This window comes from Leucoraja erinacea, unplaced genomic scaffold (genome assembly GCF_028641065.1).
Source record: "Leucoraja erinacea ecotype New England unplaced genomic scaffold, Leri_hhj_1 Leri_136S, whole genome shotgun sequence".
Lineage (NCBI taxonomy): Eukaryota > Metazoa > Chordata > Chondrichthyes > Rajiformes > Rajidae > Leucoraja > Leucoraja erinaceus.
In genome coordinates, this window is record NW_026575638.1 from 209,084 (window position 1) to 228,982 (window position 19,899).

The 19,899-nt window shown below is 42.5% G+C and overlaps 1 protein-coding gene across 1 annotated transcript in view; it reads left to right on the forward strand.

Moving 5' to 3' along the window:
- LOC129715746 (equilibrative nucleobase transporter 1-like) overlaps positions 1 to 19,899 on the forward strand; it is a 74,763-nt gene that overhangs the window by 26,249 nt on the left and 28,615 nt on the right. Inside the window, exon 8 of the mRNA XM_055665602.1 lies at positions 9,558 to 9,794. Within this exon, the coding sequence (XP_055521577.1) occupies positions 9,558 to 9,794 (237 nt within the window). The remainder of the gene's footprint in view (positions 1 to 9,557; positions 9,795 to 19,899) is intronic.

Here is a 19,899-nt window from a genome sequence, read left to right on the forward strand (position 1 = left end):
GAAGGGAAGCACTCAAACCCAACATGTAGGGGAGAAAGAAGAAAAAGATAGTAGAGAATAAGAGGTGGTGGGTTTCTTAAATGTGTATATTTTAATGCTAGGAGCTTTGTAAGAAAGGTGTATGAGCTTAGAGCCTGGATTGAAACCAGGAAGTATGATGTTGTGGCGATTAGTGAAACATGGTTGCAGGATGGCTGTGATTGGAAACTATATATTTCAGGATTTCGTTGCTTCAGGTGTGATAGAATTGGAGGGGCAAGAGGTGAAGGTGTTGCATTGCTTATCAGGGAAGATATTACAGCAGTGCTATGGCAGAATAGATTAGAGGGCTTGTCGAGGGAGGCTATTTGGGTGGAACTGAGAAATGGGAAAGGTGTAGCAACACTTATAGTGGTGTATTATAGAGCGCCTAATGGGGAGCGAGAATTGGAAGAGCAAAGATGTAAGGAGATAGCGGATATTAGTAGGAAGCACAAGGTAGTGATTGTGGGAGATTTCAATTTTCCACACATAGACTAGGAAACACATTCTGTAAAAGGGCTGGATGGTTTGGAGTTTGTAAAAGTGTGTGCAGGATAGTTTTTTGCAGCAATACATAGAGGTACTTACTAGTGATAGCTAGTGCTGGACCTCCTGTTAGGAAATGAGACAGGTCAGGTGGCGGAGGTATGTGTTGGGGAGCACTTCGGGTCCAGTGATCACAATACCATTAGTTTCAATATAATTATGGAGAAGGTCAGAAATGGACCAAAGGTTGAGATTTTTGATTGGGGAAGGGCTAACTTTGAGGAGATGCAAAAGGATTTAAAAGGAGTGAATTGGGACATTTTGTTTTATGGGAAGGATGTAGGACATTTAAAGGTGAAATTTTAAGAGTACAGAATCTTTATGACCTTGTTCGATTGAAAGGAAAGAGTAATAATTGGAAAGAGCCATGGTTTTAAAGAGAAATTGGACACGGTTCAGAAAAAGAGAGATCTACAATAATTATAGGTAGCGTGGAGTAAATTAGGTGCTTGAGGAGTATAAAGAATGCAAAAAGAATCTTAAGAAAGAAATTAGAAAAGCTAAAAGAAGATATGAGGTTGCTTTGGCAAGTAAGGTGAAAATAAATCCAAAGTGTTTCTGCAGCTGTATTAATAGCAAAAGGATAACTAGGGATCAAATTGGTCCATTAGAGAGTCAGAGTGGACAGCTATGTGCAGAGCAAAAAGAGATGGGGGAGATATTGAACAATTTCTTTTCTTCGGTATTCACCAAGGAGAAGGATATTGAATTATGTGAGGTAAGGGAAACAAGTAGAGTAGCTATGGAAACTATGGGATTCAAAGAAGAGGAAGTACTGACACTTTTGAAAAATATAAAAGTGGATAAGTCTCCAGGTCCAGACAGGATATTCCCTAGGACATTGAGGGAAGTTAGTGTAGACTTCTGGCTATGACAGAAATATTTCAAAAGTCTTTAGAAACGGGAATGGTGCCAGAGGATTGGCATACTGCGCATGTTGTTCCATGTTTAAAAAGGGTTCTAAGAGTAAACCTTTCAATTATACACCTGTTAGTTTGCCGTAAGTGGTGGGTAAATTAATGGAAAGGATACTTAGAGATAATATATATATAAGCATCTGGATAAACAGAGTCTGATTAGGAACAGTCAACATGGATTTGTGCCTGGAAGGTCATGTTTGACTAATCACCTTGAATTTTTTGAAGCGGTTACTCGGGAAATTGATGAAGGTAAAGCAATGGATATTGTATATATATGGACTTCAGTAAGGCCTTTGACAAGGTTCCACATGGAAGGTTAGTTAAGAAGGTTCAATGGTTGGGTATAGCAAGATGGATTCAACAGTGGCTGAATGGGAGATGCCAGAGAGTAATGGTGGATGGTTGTTTGTCAGGTCGGAGGCCAGTGACTAGTGGGGTGCCTCAGGGATCTGTGTTAGGTCCACTGTTGTTTGTCATGTACATCAATGATCTGGATGACGGTGTGGTAAATTGGATTAGTAAGTATGCAGATAATACTAAGATAGGTGGGGTTGTGGATAATGAAGTAGGTTTTCAAAGTCTACAGAGAGATTTATGCCAGTTGGATGAGTGGGCTGAAAGATGGCAGATGGAGTTTAATGCTGATAAGTGTGAGGTGCTACATCTTGGCAGGACAAATCAAAATAGGACGTACATGGTAAATGGTAGCGAATTGAGGAATGCAGTTGAACAGAGGGATCTGGGAATAACTGTGCATAGTTCCCTGAAGGTTGAATCTCATGTAGATAGGGTGTTAAAGAAAGCTTTTGGTGTGCTGGCCTTTATAAATCAGAGCATTGAGTATAGAAGTTGGGATGTAATGTTAAAATTGTATAAGGCATTTGTGAGGCCAATTCTCGAGTATGTTGTACAATTTTGGTCGCCTAATTATAGGAAGGATGTAAACAAAATAGAGAGAGTACAGAGGAGATTTACTAGAATGTTGCCTGGATTTCAGCAACTAAGTTACAGAGAAAGGTTGAACAAGTTAGGTGCGCAGAAGGTTAAGGGGGGACTTGATAGAGGTCTTTAAAATGATGAGAGGGATAGACGGAGTTGACGTGGATAAGCTTTTCCCACTGAGTAGGGAAGATTCAAACAAGAGGACATGACTTGAGAATTAAGGGACAGAAGTTTAGGGGTAACATGAGGGGGAACTTCTTTACTCAGTGAGTGGTAGCCGTGTGGAATGAGCTTCCAGTGAAGGTGGTGGAGGCAGGTTCGATTTTATCATTTAAAAATAAATTGGATAGTTGTATGGACGGGAAAGGAATGGAGGGTTATGGGCTGAGTGTAGGTAGATGGGACTAGGGGAGAATACGTGTTTGGCACGGACTAGAAGGGCCGAGATGACCTGTTTCCATGCTGTAATTGTTATATGGTTATACGGTTAAAGTGGCGGTGGTTGATTTGAAAAAGCTGAGCAAATGTGCTGGTGGTGGTTGGTTTGGAAAAGCTAAGCACATGTGGTGGTGGTGGTTTGTTTGAAAAAGCTAAGCAAATGTGGTGGTGGTGGTTGGTTTAAAAAAAGCTAAGAATACATAGAAACATAGAAAATAGGTGCAGGAGGAGGCCATTCGGCCCTACGAGCCAGCACTGCCATTCATTGTGATCATGGCTGATCGTCCCCTATCAATAACCCGTGCCTGCTTTCTCCCCATATCCCTTGACTCCACTAGCCCCTAGAGCTCTATCTAACTCTCTCTTAAATCCACCCCGTGTCTTGGCCTCCATTGCCCTCTGTGGCAGGGAATTCCATAAATTCACAACTCTCTGGGTGAAATTTTTTTTCTCACCTCAGTCTTGAATGACCTCCCCTTTATTTTAAGACTGTAGCCCCTGGTTCTAGACTCGCCCAACATTGTGAACATTTTTCCTGTATCTAGCTTGTCCAGTCCTTTTATAATTTCACTAAGTGGGACCCGTTGGGTTGCAGCATCACAAGGGAGGGCTGGTCACCAACGCAATATTCCACCTCTGCACCAATTCCAATATTGCTCGCCAGTAGGGGGGCTGTCCGTTGCGCTAGTATGGGTGTTGCGGCCCGAACACTTTAAAAAGGTGAGGCAAACAATTGGGCTGCAGCCACCTGACTATCAATATTCATTTTGTGAACACAGACTTGTTAAAAAAGGCGAGGCAAACAATTGGGCTGCAGCCACCCAACAACCAAAATTAATTTTGAGAACACAAACTTGTTAAAAAGGCGAGGCAAACAATTGGGCTGCATACACTTTACAGCTGCATCGAGGGGACTCACCGTGGAGTAGACGTGCATTCAATGTTATTCACAGTTCAGAGAGCCATGACCGTGTCGCTTCCTGGGTCTGGCAGAGATTGAGTGAGGCACGACACTTCCGGGTTTTATGGCCCCCACCCTGCCACCAGGAGGGGCAGCGGAGAGAATGGGGAATTTTGTAAAAACATTAATATCTCTCTCATTTTTCATCGATGGGAAAAAGCCTCTGTTCCCGGAAGGCAGAGGGGGCTCTGAGCGAGGTGGCCAAAAATGACGGCCGTAGGTGGCGGCGTTCTCTCGGAAATCGTGCCACAGTGGGCCAAAAGCGGTGAAGATAAGACTTTTAGTAATATAGATATGTTTCCATAAGATCCCCCTCATCCTTCTAAACTCCAGTGAATACAAGCCTAGTCTTTTCAATCTGTCCTCGTATGACAGTCCCGCCATCCCAGGGATCAATCTCGTGAACCTACGCTGCACTGCTTCAATCGCAAGGATGTCCTTCCTCAAATTAGGAAACCAAAACTATACACAATACTCCAGATGTGGTCTCACCAGAGCCATATACAACTGCAGAAGAAATGTGGTGGTGGTGGTGGTTGGTTTGAAAAACCTAAGCAAATGTGGTAGTGGTGGTGGTGGTTGGTTTGAAAAAGCTAAGCACATGTGGTGGTGGTGGTGGTAGTGGTTAGTTTGAAAAAGCTAAGCAAATGTGGTTGTTGGTTTGAAAATATTAAGCAAATGTGGTGGTGGTAGTGGTAGTGGTTGGTTTGGAAAAGCTAAGCAAATGTGGTGGTGGTGGTGGTTGGTTTGAAAATACTAAGCAAATGTGGTGGTGGTGGTTTGTTTGAAAAAGCAAAGTAAATGTGGTGGTAGTTGGTTTGAAAAAGCTAAAGAAACATAGAAACATAGAAAATAGGTGCAGAAGGAGGCCATTCGGCCCATTGAGCCAGAACTGCCATTCATTGTGATCATGGCTGATCGTCCCCTATCAATAACCCGTGCCTGCCTTCTCCCCATATTACTTGACTCCACTAGCCCCTCGAGCTCTATCTAACTCTCTCTTAAATCCATCCAGTGACTTGGCCTCCACTGCCCTCTGTGGCTGGGAATTCCATAAATCAACAACTCTCTGGGTGAAAAAGTTTTTTCTCACCTCAGTCTTAAATGACCTCCCCTTTATTCTAAGACTGTAGCCCCTGGTTCTGGATTCGCCCAACATTCGGATCATTTTTCCTGTATCTAGCTTGTCCAGTCCTTTTATAATTTTATATGTTTCTATAAGATCCTTTCTAAACTCCAGTGAATACAAGCCTAGTCTTTTCAATCTTTCCTCATATGACAGTCCCGCCATCCAAGGGATCAATCTCGTGAACCGGCACTGCATTGCTTCAATCACAAGGATGTCCTTCCCCAAATTAGGAGACCAAAACTGTACACAATACTCCAGATGTGGTCTCACCAGAGCCAAATACAACTGCGGAAGAAATGTTGTGGTGGTTGCTTTGAAAAACCTAAGTAAATGTGGTGGTGGTTGGTTTGAAAATACTAAGCAAATGTGGTGGCGGTGGTGGTGGTTGGTTTGAAAATGCTAAAGAAACATGGAAACATAGAAAATAGGTGCAGGAGGAGGCCATTCGGCCCTTCCAGCCAGCACTGCCATTCATTGTGATCATGTCTGATCGTCGCCTATCAATAACCAGTGCCTGCCTTCTCCCCATATCCCTTGACTCCACTAGCCCCTAGAGCTCTATCTAACTCTCTCTTAATTCCATCCAGTGACTTGGCCTCCACTGCCCTCTGTGGCAGGGAATTCCATAAATTCACAACTCTCTGGGTGAAAAAGTGTTTTGTTCACGTCAGTCTTAAATGACCTGCCCTTTATTTTAAGACTGTAGCCCCTGGTTCTGGACTCGCCCAACATTGGGAACATTTTTCCTGTATCTAGCTTGTCCAGTCTTTTTATAATTTTATATGTTTCTATAAGAACCCCATCATCCTTCTAAACTCCAGTGAATACAAGCCTAGTCTTTTCAATCTTTCCTCATAAGACAGTCCCGCCATCCCAGGGATCAATCTCGTGAACCTACGCTGCACTGCTTCAATCACAAGGATGTCCATCCTCAAATTAGGAAACCAAAACTGTACACAATACTCCAGATGTGGTCTCACCAGAGCCATATACAACAGCAGAAGAAATATGGTGTGGTGGTGGTTGGTTTGAAAAAGCTAAGCACATGTGGTGGTGGTGGTTGGTTTGAAAGAGCTAAGCAAATGTGGTGATGGTTGGTTTGAAAAAGTTATTATAAGACTGTAGCCCCTGGTTCTGGACTCGCCGAACATTGGGAACATTTTTCCTGTATCTAGCTTGTCCAGTCCTTTTATAATTTTATATGTTTCTATAAGATCCCCATTATCCTTCTAAACTCCAGTGAATACAAGCCTAGTCTTTTCAATCTTTCCTCGTATGACAGTCCCGCCATCCCAGGGATCAATTTCGTGAACTTGCTTCAATCACAAGGATGTCCTTCCTCAAATTAGGAAACCAAAATTGTACACAATTCTCCAGATGCGGTCTCACCAGAGCCAAAAACAACTGCAGAAGAAATGAGGTGGTGGTGGTGGTGGTTAGTTTGAAAAACCTAAGGAAATGTGGGGGTGGTTGGTTTGAAAAAGCGAAGCAAATGTGGCGGTTGGTTTGAAAAAAAGCTAAGCAAATGTGATGGTAGTGGTTGGTTGGTTTGAAAAAGCAAAGCATATGTGGTGGTGGTTCGTTGGTTTGAAAAAGTTTATAATTAAGTCTAAACTTGACCACACCCTCTTTGCACTATATATTGATTTTAGAAAAAAACGCTACCACTTATGGCTGTGATTTTTGGCCAACTTACAGAGTCCCCCTCCGCTCATCAGGTGCAGAGGACTTTTTCCTTCGATGAAAAATAAAATTATTATTCGTGTTAAAAAAAAAATTGAGATCCTCCATCCTGTCAATCATGCCATGAAAGCCATGCCCATTTCGGTGGGAGGGACTATGAAACCCAGAAATGTGGGCGTGGTTCAGTCTCTGCAAGATGGCAAAGAGAGAGGTCTCAACTCTCTGTCTGAGCTGTGAACCAACTGACATACTGAATTCCGATTGAACTGTGAGTGTGGTTTTTATGTGGTGTTTTATGTGGTTTTGTGGTGGTTTCATCCTGCTTGAAATGGTAAGAAACTGCATTTGAATTTGGTTGCCTTGCACCCTGCATGAAATGGGATGAAACTGTACTTGACTTTGGTGACCATGCACCCTGCTTGAAATTATATGAAACTGCATTTGAATTTGGTGGCCTTGCGCCCTGCTTGAAATGGTATATAACTGCACTTGAATTTGGTGGTCTTGCACCCTGCTTTAAATGGTATGAAACTGCACTTGAATATGGTTGCATGCTTGAAATGGTATGAAACTGCATTTGAATTTGGTGGCCTTGCACCCTGCTTGAAATGGAATTTCAAGGAATAGCCATGAGTCAACTGCCAGCCCACCAGCTGTGAGTGAGTGAGCTGTCAGCACGCCAGTGACTGAGCTGCTAGCCCAAGAGTCCATTCTGCCCACAATGTCCATACTAGCTCTCTGGAAACCATTCCCTTCAACCCACAACACCTATACTTGCGCTCCAGAAAGCCCCCCCTCCCACTGGCCACCAATATTGGAATTGGTGGGGAGGTGGAATATCGCGTTGGGGACCAGCCCTCCCGTGTGAACATTGGACCCAACGGGTCCCACGGTGTAGTATCTATATACTTTTAAAACTCTGTGTGTCTGTGTGTGTATGTCGTCTTTTTGGCCTTTGATTCGTTACTCCGCCAAAACCAGACGCTAACATGCCGAGATTTTTACCATTTCACTTTTACATTCGCTCATCCACTCCTCATTAAATTTAGTCATTTTTCTGTACACATTAATTATAAAATCCATTCTCCCCCCCCCCCCCCCTTCCCTCACTCACAAATTTTTTCGTCTCCTGCTGGCCAGCGACCATAATGGCTGCTGCCACCCGGCTCTCCTCCAAAAACGCTGAGATTTTTCCCATTTCGCTAACAACCGACATTTTTCCCATTTCGCTAGCGATTTTACTTCCTCCACTCCCTTCCCCTCCCCCCCCGCCCCGGCTCTGTCACGCTGGCCGAAGCCAAACATCGCCTGCTCCCCCCGCTGCTTTTCGCCGTCCTCGCTGGCTTGCACTCTCCGAAAATCCCGCACGTCAACGGCCTGTGGGCCCGCAGGCGCATTGAGGGTGTACACAGCGTCTTAGCGGGCGTACACAGCGCCTCGACGGGCGTACGCAGCGTCTTGACGTTGTACGCAGTGTCTTGACGGCATACGCCTAGCGTGTGGTGTTGCGCGATGACGTCTGTCCGCCCCCTACCCTTGCTCGTTGCAGGAACAGACCCAACGGGTCTGCACTTGGTCTAGTACTTATTAAAAGTCTGATCTTGTTAGTGTGTATATGTGGTTGACTATACATCTTCACAAAAACACTATGCGGTAACGATAACATTTTAATATATTCCGGTGACATTTTATGCTTTATTTCTTGGCTTATTCTCGACATTACTGATTAAAAGTCTAAAAAAGTCAAAAGACTTTGAAATTAAAACCACCAGCTTCAATTGATGACATCACAATGGCTCAGCTAGCAGAGACCAGCCTCAATGACGATGCCATCCTATATTTGACACGTTATTCGTGATTAAAGCTTTAAAAATGACAACCTTCACAAGATTGTTACATATTCTGATTCATATTTTCCCCCTCAAGGCAGAGATCACTTTCACTGAACACGTTATGCTTTATTTCTCGACTTATTACCGATTAAAGTTTAAAAACATCAAAATACTTTGAATTGTAATCGGACCAGCTTCGACTAGTAGGGAGAGGGCGAATTGCTATTGCAACATGCAGGACAAGTGTAATTGGAATTTTTTTAAGCGATCACTGCTGAGAAAGGCAAGGGGAGTGCTGGAATCTTATGTTCGGGAATGGCTTGAGTTGTAGTACCACTCTTCCTGTGGGGACTACGGGTAGGGAACGGGTGCGTTGGAGGAGCATACCCAAGGGGTCTGCACTTGGTCTAGTTTATTTATAAATATCAGCTGGGAGAACTGCAGAGGTCCCAGTAAAGCCCCTTGTCGAACTCCAGTGATCACAGACATCTAACCAGAATATCTATCTTCCATCACAACCTATGCCGGCTCTGATATGATGCGTCTCGTATGAATATGCCAGTTCTGAATCCATACAATCAATCCAGTGCATCTACTAGATCAACCTCGCATGCGGGACCTATCCCCAATTAGCCTACTTTACAAACCAATTAAATCCTATTTTGAATAGCTTCCATAGCACTGACACGAGGCTCACCACCCTGTAGTTCCTTAGATTCTTTCCACTCCACTTTTTAAACAAAGCTGTATATTGACCATTTTCCACTCTTCTGGGACAGCACCTCTTGCTGGCGAAGAAACCAAAATCCTCGTCAAGGGCCCCGCAATCTCCTGTCTTGCCTCCCCAATAACCTGGTATAAGTGCAGTGAGGCACTGGGGACTATCAACCATAATGCTCTTCACGAGCATTATCACCATATCTTTCTTGATCTCAAACTGATCCAGCATATTTGTATTCCCCATACTGATCACGCTGTTCTCCAAGTTATTCTCCTCGGTGAATACAATGTGTCCCAGGGCAGGGATACCCGCAAGGTCAACTATCGGCATGCTACACCGCATCAAGCATAAGTGTCTCGATAAATATGGCATGAAAAAACCATATCAAAATCCGGCTGTCTCAAATATGTTCTGTTTCTCGCTGCAGACTTGGTGGCCAGAGATAACCAGGGACAGCTTCTATCGTTCAAGAAGTGCCTTCTCTCCCGGCTCTTTTTCGCACACGTGCTCTGGGTTTCGATTATCCAACTGCGGCATTTGCTGTTTGTAGGGACCTTGAACCAGATGCTGCACCTCTTGGCTGATGGAGATCTCCGGAAAGGTAAGAGAGAGCAGCCGCGGTTGATGCCAGGGAAGGAGGCAAAAATATAGAAAAGTAGAGAGAGGGGAGGAGGGGGGAAGGTTGGACATTTGGTAGGGGGAGAGAGAGAGAGAAAAACGATGATGGGGATAATGAGAGGAAAATACTGAGAGAGAAAGAAAGATGGGATGAGAGAGAACGAGGAGGCCTTTGGGGAGAAGGGAGATAGACACAGATAAACAGGAAAGGTGTGAGTGATCGGGAGAAGCATGTAGACTTCACCAAGGTGATGGGCAGGCAGAAAGTGATAACGAGAGTGGAAGGACAGAAGGTGTGAGAGGCAAAGAGATTGGGACCAAGATAGACCGATACACAAGTGGTGAGAGACGGAGAGAGACATAGTGACTACTAGAATGTTGCCTGGGTTTAAACAACCAAGTTACAGAGAAAGGTTGAATAAGTTAGGTCTTTATTCTCTGGAGCGCAGAAGGTTAAGGGGGGAACTTGATAGAGGACTTTAAAATGATGAGAGGAATAGACAGAGTTGATGTGGACAAGCTTTTCCCTTTGAGAATAGGGAAGATTCAAACAAGAGGACATGACTTGAGAATTAAGGGACAGAAGTTTAGGGGTAACATGAGGGGGAACCTTTACTCAGAGAGTGGTAGCGGTGTGGAATGAGCTTCCAGTGGAAGTGGTGGAGGCAGGTTTGTTGGTATCATTTAAAAATAAATTGAATAGGCATATGGATGAGAGGGGAATGGAGGGTTATGGTATGAGTGCAGGCAGGTGGGACTAAGGGTAAAAAGTTGTTCGTCACGGACTTGTAGGGCCGAGATGACCTGTTTCCGTGCTGTATTTGTTATATGGTTATAGTGCCTGAGGAAGAGAGAGAGAAAATAGCGAAATAAAGGTAAAGCAAGAGAATGAGAAGGGCGATAATAAGGGAGAACACTGAAAAGGAGCGACAGTGGGAAGGAGAAGCAATAAGAATGATGTGGGGAATGTTCGAAAGGAGGGAGACAATACGGAAAAGGAGTGGGAAAGAAACGATACGATAAAACGCTATTTATCCCCTTCAACTTAAACCTACGTCCTCTGGTCCTCGATTCACCTACTCTGGCAAGAGACTGTGCACCTAGCGGAAAATTGGTCTACAGCAGATAAGGTGGGACGAGGATTAATAAACAAATCATGCATCAGATGGGATAAAGAGCTTGGAAGAGAGAGGAGGAGATTGGAGAGAGAATGAGCAGGGAGAGTGGGGGGATGTTGGGAAGGAAAACTTATTTCTCAGTCAGACGGCGAGGCAGTGACGAAGTAAGGAAATAACATATAGCGTGACTGGTTCACGGAGAGACGGCAAGCTAAGCGGACGGGGAGAGGCTGACACGTTTCTTTCCACTGATTCGTCTTCCAAAAAGCGGTCAGCATTTATCTTCTGCCCCTCAAGAAAGTGAAGATGTCCCGCCTTCTCTAATTGCTGTGGTCCTTCTGTTGCTCCAGTTACACAGGAGGCTGCCGAGGATTTAAAGCCACAGCCAGCACAGAAACTGGCAATGTATCTTCGCAGCCACAACGGTAAAGGGCAATCTACAAGTGGTGGCGCACCATTTGCCAATGTCATTATTCCTTTGGACGGAGGAAGTGTCGGAGTAGCCTGGGCCAGTAAATGTCATGCGCTGCGTAGTTAATACATACTCAGACTCAGAAGTGGAAGGAAGGATTGGTTTGGGCTGTGGATAGGTAGCCAATCAAATTGACTGCTTTGTCCTTGGAATTGTCGATCTTGAGAGTTGCCGAATCTGCATCGCTTTAGGAAAGTGGAGAGTGTTGCATTACACTGCTGACGTGCTTTGTAGATGGTGGAAAGGTAGCACGAGTTAGGTGCATGGGCTCATTCACATGCAAGATCACCAGAACATAGGAGCAGGTGGTGGGCATCGTGCCCTTCAGGCCTGCCACGCCATTCAGTCTGATCTCAGATGATTTTCGCTGGCCATAACTTTCTCTGCAGGATCCCCAATGACCCTTAATTAGTAAATATTTCTAAAATGTCTTAGTTTATGTTGAATACATCCAATGTTCTGACCACTGTCCCGTCGGGGACAGAGCATTATGACATTCTTTCCCCTCAGTAAAAAGAATGCAACGTTCCTGTTTTATATGACCACCTCTAATGTTGGAGTTATGTCGCATTGTTCGCGATTTCTGCCACATCCGAGAAGATTTCAAAACTTACTCTATCACTCTATGACTCGATAAGAAGAGCAGTCGACAGAAGACGAGGAGCTGTAGGAGAAGCAGAGTTTGAGTAAAAAGGGTGCAGAGAAGGATTGGGCAAAAGAGGGAGAGATGAAGGAATAAGCAACGTTGGTAGAAAATGGTGGGGGTGGGGGGGTGGCGGTAATGGGAAAGTATTTGAGCCACAATGGAGATGGTATGCTTGGAGAGGTTGAAAATTAGATGTGGACAGTGAGGAAATGAGACGGGAATGAGAATAAAATGAGCAAAGACAAAATAAGGAACGAGGCAAGGTGATGGGAAACAGGTAGGGAGGACGTGGATATAGAGAGAATGTGGATCAGGGGAGAGCAGTCATTTGAGAGAGGAGGAAAAATTATAGATAAAGAGCAAAGAGCTGATTGTGAGAAAGCGGATGAACTAGGAGAGTGTCAGAGGGAATAAAGTGAATGGAGATGTGAAACAGGGAGGCGATAGGAGGAAGATATTCTGCGTAAAGGGATGACAGAGTGTATGGAGAGGGGTAGGATAACAAAGTCAAGGGGAGAGGGGGAGAAATAGGAGAAGCAAGGAATTCTATATAGGGAAGAATAGAGGTAATGGAGGTTAAAGATGGTTGTCGAGGGATGGAGGGAGAGACAGATTCTTTGGTTGGGGAGATAATTTGTGAATGGTGAGATAATATCGAAAAGGGAAAGGGTGGAGGTGGTGAAAGACTAATGGGAGTAAGAGAGGGATAAGAGGTGTCTGGGAGAGGGGGTGGAGAGAAAAAAGGGGAGGCGCATGTCGGTATATTACTGAGAACAATCTGTCATTTTTTTGGGTTCTTTTAATATTTTATTTATTAGAAGTAAGTACAATACAGTGGTACCTTTTTACAGGTTCCCAAAATTATGTTAACATAATACATTCTCTGTACAACTTCCTTTTTTTTTTAAGAGAGAGAGATAAGAAAGAAATAGTAAAGAATGGAGGAAAGTCTAGTGTGTGTGGGAAAAAAAGAGAAAAGGAAATAGTAAAGAAAATAAATAAGTTAGAAAGTGAAACAGGAGGGAGGTTATCCAATCGCCACAAGGAGATGCTTTTTTATATTCTTGACCATCTTTCACCCATACCTGAAACTAAATTTTTACGATACTGTTGCAACACATGAATCCGAGAAATCATAAATGGAGACCAAGTCGTTAAGAATTGGTCTTGTTTGTCTATTAGGAGGAGTCTCATTTCTTCCAAATGGGCTGTGTCCAACATATTACTGGTCCACATTTTAAATGTTGGTATAGTAGCATTTTTCCAAAATTTAAGTATGTTTTTTTGCTGTTATTAAACCATAATTAAAAAATGAATTTTGGGGTGTATTTAATTTGTTCCCGTCCCCCATTATTCCAAATATAATCATTTCAGGATTAGGTTCCATATTTATCTTAAATAGATTAGTGAATATATCAAATAAATCACACCAAAATTTATGAAGTTTTGTGCACGAAACAAAAGAGTGTGTGATATTGGCATTTTGAGAAAGATTTTGTCACAGATGGGAGAAATATTTGGATAGAATTTATTCAACCTAGTTTTTGAATAATATAATCTATGTAATATTTTAAATTGAATTAAATTGTGTCTAGCATTAATCGAACATTTATGTATATATAGCAAATACTTTTCCCATGTTTCTTTTGACATTTTTATAATCAATTCTTTTTCCCAGTCTTCTCTAATTGCCTCTGTTGATGGTAATTATCTGCTTAGAATACTATTATATAGATATGATATTAATTTTTGTGAGTCCGCCTTAATATTCATTGCTTCTTCCAGTGGGTCTATCATTATACTCTGAAATCTTGGTATATATTTCTTCATAAAGTCGCTTATCCGTAAATATTTAAAGTATTGGTTGTTATTCAGTTTAATTTTAATTTTAATTGTTGAAATGATAATAAATTTCCCATTACATACATGTCACCTACCTTTTTAATTCCCAATCTTTCCCATTGTCTATATGTTTTATCCGTAAGAGATGGTTTAAATACCGGGTTATTCACTATTGGTGTTAGTACTACCTGTAATAGGTTTCTTAATTTTAAAGTTTTTTTTATTTGTTTCCAAATTTGTATTATATTATGTATAATTGGATTCTTCTTATATAATGTGTTATTCAATTTTATCGGGAGAAGAGGATCGCTCCTACATCATAAGGAGAACAATCCTCTTTCTCCATTCTTATCCATTCCATCTGTTGAGAAGGACTATCCAACCAATAAATTATATTCTTAATATGCACTGTCCAATAATAATATAAAAAATTAGGCAGTGCAAGTCCCCCTACCTCTTTAGGTTTGCACAAGTGGTTTCTTTTGATTCTATGTGCTTTATAGTCCCAGATAAAATTGGTAATATTAGTCTAATTGAAAAAAAAATGTTTTGGTGTGTATATATATATATTGGTATGGATTGAAATGTATATTTTACTTCGGAGTCACGTGAGTGACTACGTGAAGACCCCGTCCAGTACGCATGCGTGCCATATCATCTATCGCATTGCGTGACAACTGGCAGGGTGAACGTTATTCTCCTGCCAACAACAGACCTGAGGTAAGTTTTTTTAAATACTTTCAGGTTTTTAAAATGTTCTTGCAGGAAGCTCTACTTAGAGGCCCTGCTAAAAGTCCTGGGCTAAGTCGGGACGGAGGGGAAACCCCGGTCATGGGGAATCCTGCCCACGGACCTAAGCGCTCGGAACCGCGGAATGCGGGTAGCGCGCGGCGGTAAATTCACCTTTGAGCCACTGGCAGTAAAACCAGCGGCTTCATATTGGTGGAGAACCCGCTCGGGAGACCATGGAATCCGGGGAGCGGACGGCGGCGGATTCGCCTTCGACCCGCTGGCTGTGGAGCCAGCAGCTTAATATTGGTGCCGGGGGCACCTGGACAGCCGCTCCGGAGACCGCGGGAAACGGGGAGCGGACGGCGGCTCATTCGACCTCGAGCAGCTGGCTGTGGAGCCAGCGGCTTCATATTGGTGCCGGGGGCACCTGGACAGCCGCTCCGGAGACCGCGAGAAACGGGGAGCGGATAGCGATGGATTCACCTTCGAGCCGCTGGCAATGGTGCCAGCGGCTTCATATTAGTGCCAGGGACACCGGGGCAGCCGCTCCGGAGACCGTGGAATACGGGGAGCGACTTGCGAACCCGCTCCGTAGACTGCGGGATGCGAGGAGCTGACGGCAGTAAGTACTGTGCCACTAGCAGTTAAACCAGCGGCTTCATATACCACCCCCCCACCCCCCCCCCCCCAAGCAGGATAAACTCAAAGGTCGTTGTGTGCTATTTTGTGAGAATATGTTACAGGAATGGACGCCGGCGGGAGCAACTGTGATCGCATATCCCGCATAGAGCGGTTGATGGATCAGAAGCTCCAATGTGACATGCTCCGGAATATGGAGCCTAGTCACCACGGGGTCCTGGGACGCCCATAGCAGCCTTATTGAGGGCTGCATATTGCATCTCCCTCGACAGAGGGGTGCATTAGTAGTCACTTCTGGGCTGACTCTGAAGACAGGGGTTTGGCTGAAGAAACCACAAGTGTGCAGGGGGTGCAGGAACAACACTACCAGCAGCAGGAGCTCGACGAATGGCTGTCGGGTTCAGGAAGGCCACATCATCACGCAAGACCTCGCATCTTCGACGGCAGCACCCCTACGCACCCACCAGCAAACCACGATGAACTGAAGCTGGTGAAAGCTTGAAGGCCGTACAACCAGGACAAAGGTCTTTTTTAGGCCACAGCCCAGAACGGCCTTTCTGGAAGATGCGCCAACCTCGTACGCGAGCTCCTCTACCTCCAGGAGCAGATGTAAAATCATGCACACATGTTTGAGACATGTTTGAGGCATGTTAAAGGTATGGAACCTCATCGATGATGTCTCCAGTCATGGATACAAGTTGGTATTAAACTGGTTTGGATATTTACACTGGTTTGGGATAACACTAGATTAGTTTATACTGCACACAGGTATGGTTGGAGTTGCCTTTCATGACAAGGCTCACAAGAATGGGATGTGGACTGATCATTGTCAACAGCCTCAACCCACATGTGCAGTATAGACGTTTCTGAATAACTTCCATGTGATCATTTCCGCTCACAGGGTTGAAGATATTTGAAATTTAACTGGATGAGGTAACGATTCACTCAGTAGCGTTACAATAGGCTGACTCCAATTTCCAGATTATTTACCAAATCACTACTAACAGTGCTTCGGCTGCACAGAGCTAACAAATAAGTAGCATGGCCAATCTGGATGATATTGAACATGCTGTATTTTACTAAATTAGCCTTATCAGCCACATAGCTATATTTGAGGAATTGGTTCTCGACCGTCCAGTTAAATTTAAATTGTTGATACCAACTGAAACTATTGATTGTTGGGATACAATCATCCATTTATTGGTCTGGGATCAGCTCTGAGACAAACAATTAGACCTCTGCTATTTTTAGCTGAAACAATCAATGTTACAATGATGGACAGCTTTGCTCCACTAAAACCTCTTATCCGTAAATCTTCTGTCATTTCCAAACTGATGCTATTGCCCAAAGATGGGTAATTTACTAATACCATCTCTAGTTACGGAGGCAGATGGGATTAGCATGAGTTATCAAGTGTTCAGTCATGGTATCAACTACCAATGGGCACCAGGTGCATTCTGGGCATTAAAGATTGTGTAGATATGCATATACGGCATGCATAAGTCCAAGGTGATACACTTTGGTGGAGGTATATGTTAATCACAAAGGTACAATCAAATCAAAGTATCCGGTGGTACACAAAAAAGCTGGAAAAACTCAGCGGGTGCAGCAGCATCTATGGAGCGAAGGAAACAGAGTGGTGAATCTCTGGAACTCTCTGCCACAGAGGGTAGTTGAGGCCAGTTCATTGGCTATATTTAAGAGGGAGTTAGATGTGGCCCTTGTGGCTAAGGGGATGAGGGGGTATGGAGAGAAGGCAGGTACGGGATACTGAGTTGGATGATCAGCCATGACCATATTGAATGGCGGTGCAGGCTCGAAGGGCCGAATGGCCTACTCCTGCACCTAATTTCTATGTTTCTATTAATCAAGCAGATTAGAGAGGGACACAAGACCAAACTAGAGTTGCATATCCCATGGACCTTGGGTTGCATGTGATCACGCATTTACACCAGTTTGTCAAGGTTCCTAAGAGCTTTATAGACTGACAGCAATATTATTAGTTACATAAAATCTTGTTAGAAGGAATCACTACGAACCTTCTCCAGATGGTTATATGGTTCTGGCATATACAGGAGTGTACATTGACATTGAGTCTCACTCCACCAGGACCGCTATATCTCAGCAGCAGGGATGGACCACATCCTAGCGGTTGCAGGTTGGTCAAACTATTGATCTGTCCAAATATTCAGAATAAACCTATTGCCAGATAAAGGGTATTTGCCAACTCTATGTTAGGTATGGTTCATACTTCCTCCAGGTTGAGGGAGGTTACTATTGCCACTATTATACATTAATAGCATCAACATGTCTATATCTATGTCATGTCTGAATGCATTCTTAATGTTCACTCATCATTGGCCTACTGATGCAGTGTATGACGCCTGGACTCGATTCCACGGCATGAAATCACAGAGCTTTAAAATCTTCACGTAGTCACTCACATGACTCCGAAGTAAAATAGTAAGATTAAACGAGCTTACCAGTTTGAAGTTTGATCTTTATTTTATGAGGAGTAACGTTGAGGGTTTACGTGCCCTCCGCTCCCAGCCCTCTATCATAAAGTTCAACAGGTATTATGGTTCTCTTATCTTACTATGTTCAGTTCAACAACTGCTTTCTGTGATTTCACACCGCTGCTTTGTAGATTGACACGCAAGCGTACTGGACGGGGTCTTCACGTAATCCCTCAACGTTACGCCTCATAAAATAAAGATCAAACTTCAAACTGGTAAGTTCTTGTTTAATCTTACTATTATTTGTGGTAGAACTATCATTTTTATAGCGTTTATTCTGCCAATTAATGATAATGGGAGCATTTTCCAAAGTTTAATCGGAGCATTCAATTTATTTAATAATAGAGTAAAATTAGCGTTAAATAATGATTTATATCGTCTACTAACTTGAATACACAGATACTTTAATTTTTCCGTTGCAATTTTAAATGGAAATTTTAATAGGTGATTCGCTTTCTGCGGCTTTAGTGACATAATTTCACTTTTGTTCCAGTTTATTCCATATCCAGAAAAATAATTTGTAATATATAAAAGTATATCATTTGCATATTCTTGCCATTGGTTTATCATATAGTAATTTTACCCATCTAATAAAATTATCTCCCATATTAAATTTTTTGAGTACTATAGTATAAATACTGCCACTCTACCTGATCAAATGCTTTCTCTGCATCCAAAGATATAACTGATAAATCTTCCTATTCAGTTTTATGTGAATACATTATATTAAGTCGTCTCAGATGATTAGATGATTGTCTTTTAGGTATAAACCCAGTTTGATCTGGGTTTATCAATTTATTTATATATTTACTCAATCTTCATGCTAAAGTCTTTGCTAAAAATTTCTGATCTGTATTTAAAAGTGATATGGCTCTATATGAGCCCGGATCTTCTAAATCTTTATCTTTTTTTAGTATAAGCGTGATTGTAGATTCTGCTAGTGTTTCTGGTAATTTATTTTCGGTAAAGGCATACGTGTATAATTTAATGTAATCGTGGGACCATTAACTCCTGAAATCTTTTATAAAATTCATTATTAAAACCGTCTGGTCCTGGCGTCTTCCCATTTTTCACTTATTTTATTGTTTCTCTTATTTCTTCACGTGTAATCTGAGCTCCTAATTCCTCTTGTCCTAAACTATCCAATTTTGGCAGATTACAATTATATAAAACATTTATAATTTTATTGTCTTCTATTTTAGTATTAGATGTATATAAGTTTTGATATAATAATATAATATAATAATAATAATATAATCATATAATATAATAAACTTTATTACGGACTCAAGGTCCAGACAAGGGGCAACATTACATTAAAAAAGCATTGCATATCAAATATCATAAATACATATAAAATCTTGGTATATCACTCATAAAAACATCATAATTTATATATTTTTTAAACACAATACTTGTTAAAAATCCAGATTAAAAGATGATCAATGTCCTACAACGATACCAGTGTCTCCACAGCTGGGATTGGTAGCGTGTAGTGCTAAACCTTATGTTTGTCAAGGCCACAATAAGCACATTTTTAGAGTAATTTATCCTGCAAATGAATTTATACATGTGGTGTCTTAGGATAGCTTGTAAAGTACTGACTCCTGCAGCCACAAACATATTACTGGCACTACACCATCTAGGTTGCCTTAGCAGTGTTCTCATGGCATCGTTATATGCCACCTTTAGTCTCTGCATACTTGTCTTTAAATAGTTCGACCACAGGTGCACAGTGTAGAGTGGTGTGCAGTATGCTCTAAATAGCGACATCTTCACCACATCTGCACATGCACCAAATTTACGCAAGAGGATATTCGCCTGTACATACAGCATGCATCGTTGCCTATAAATATCCTCATCATCTGTCATTTGTTCTGTAATAATATGCCCTAGATAGTTTATCTTATTACAGACACTAAGATTGTTGTCAGACAATTTAAAATCAGGATATTTTAGGCATTTATCCTCTTTGGTTCTACAGATCATAACAGCACTCTTACTAGCATTATATTTAATGTCATGTTCCACACCATACACAGAACATATAGTAAGGAGCTGCTGGAGACCAGCGCTAGATGGACTAAAGACCACAAGATCATCTGCATACATAATATGGTTCA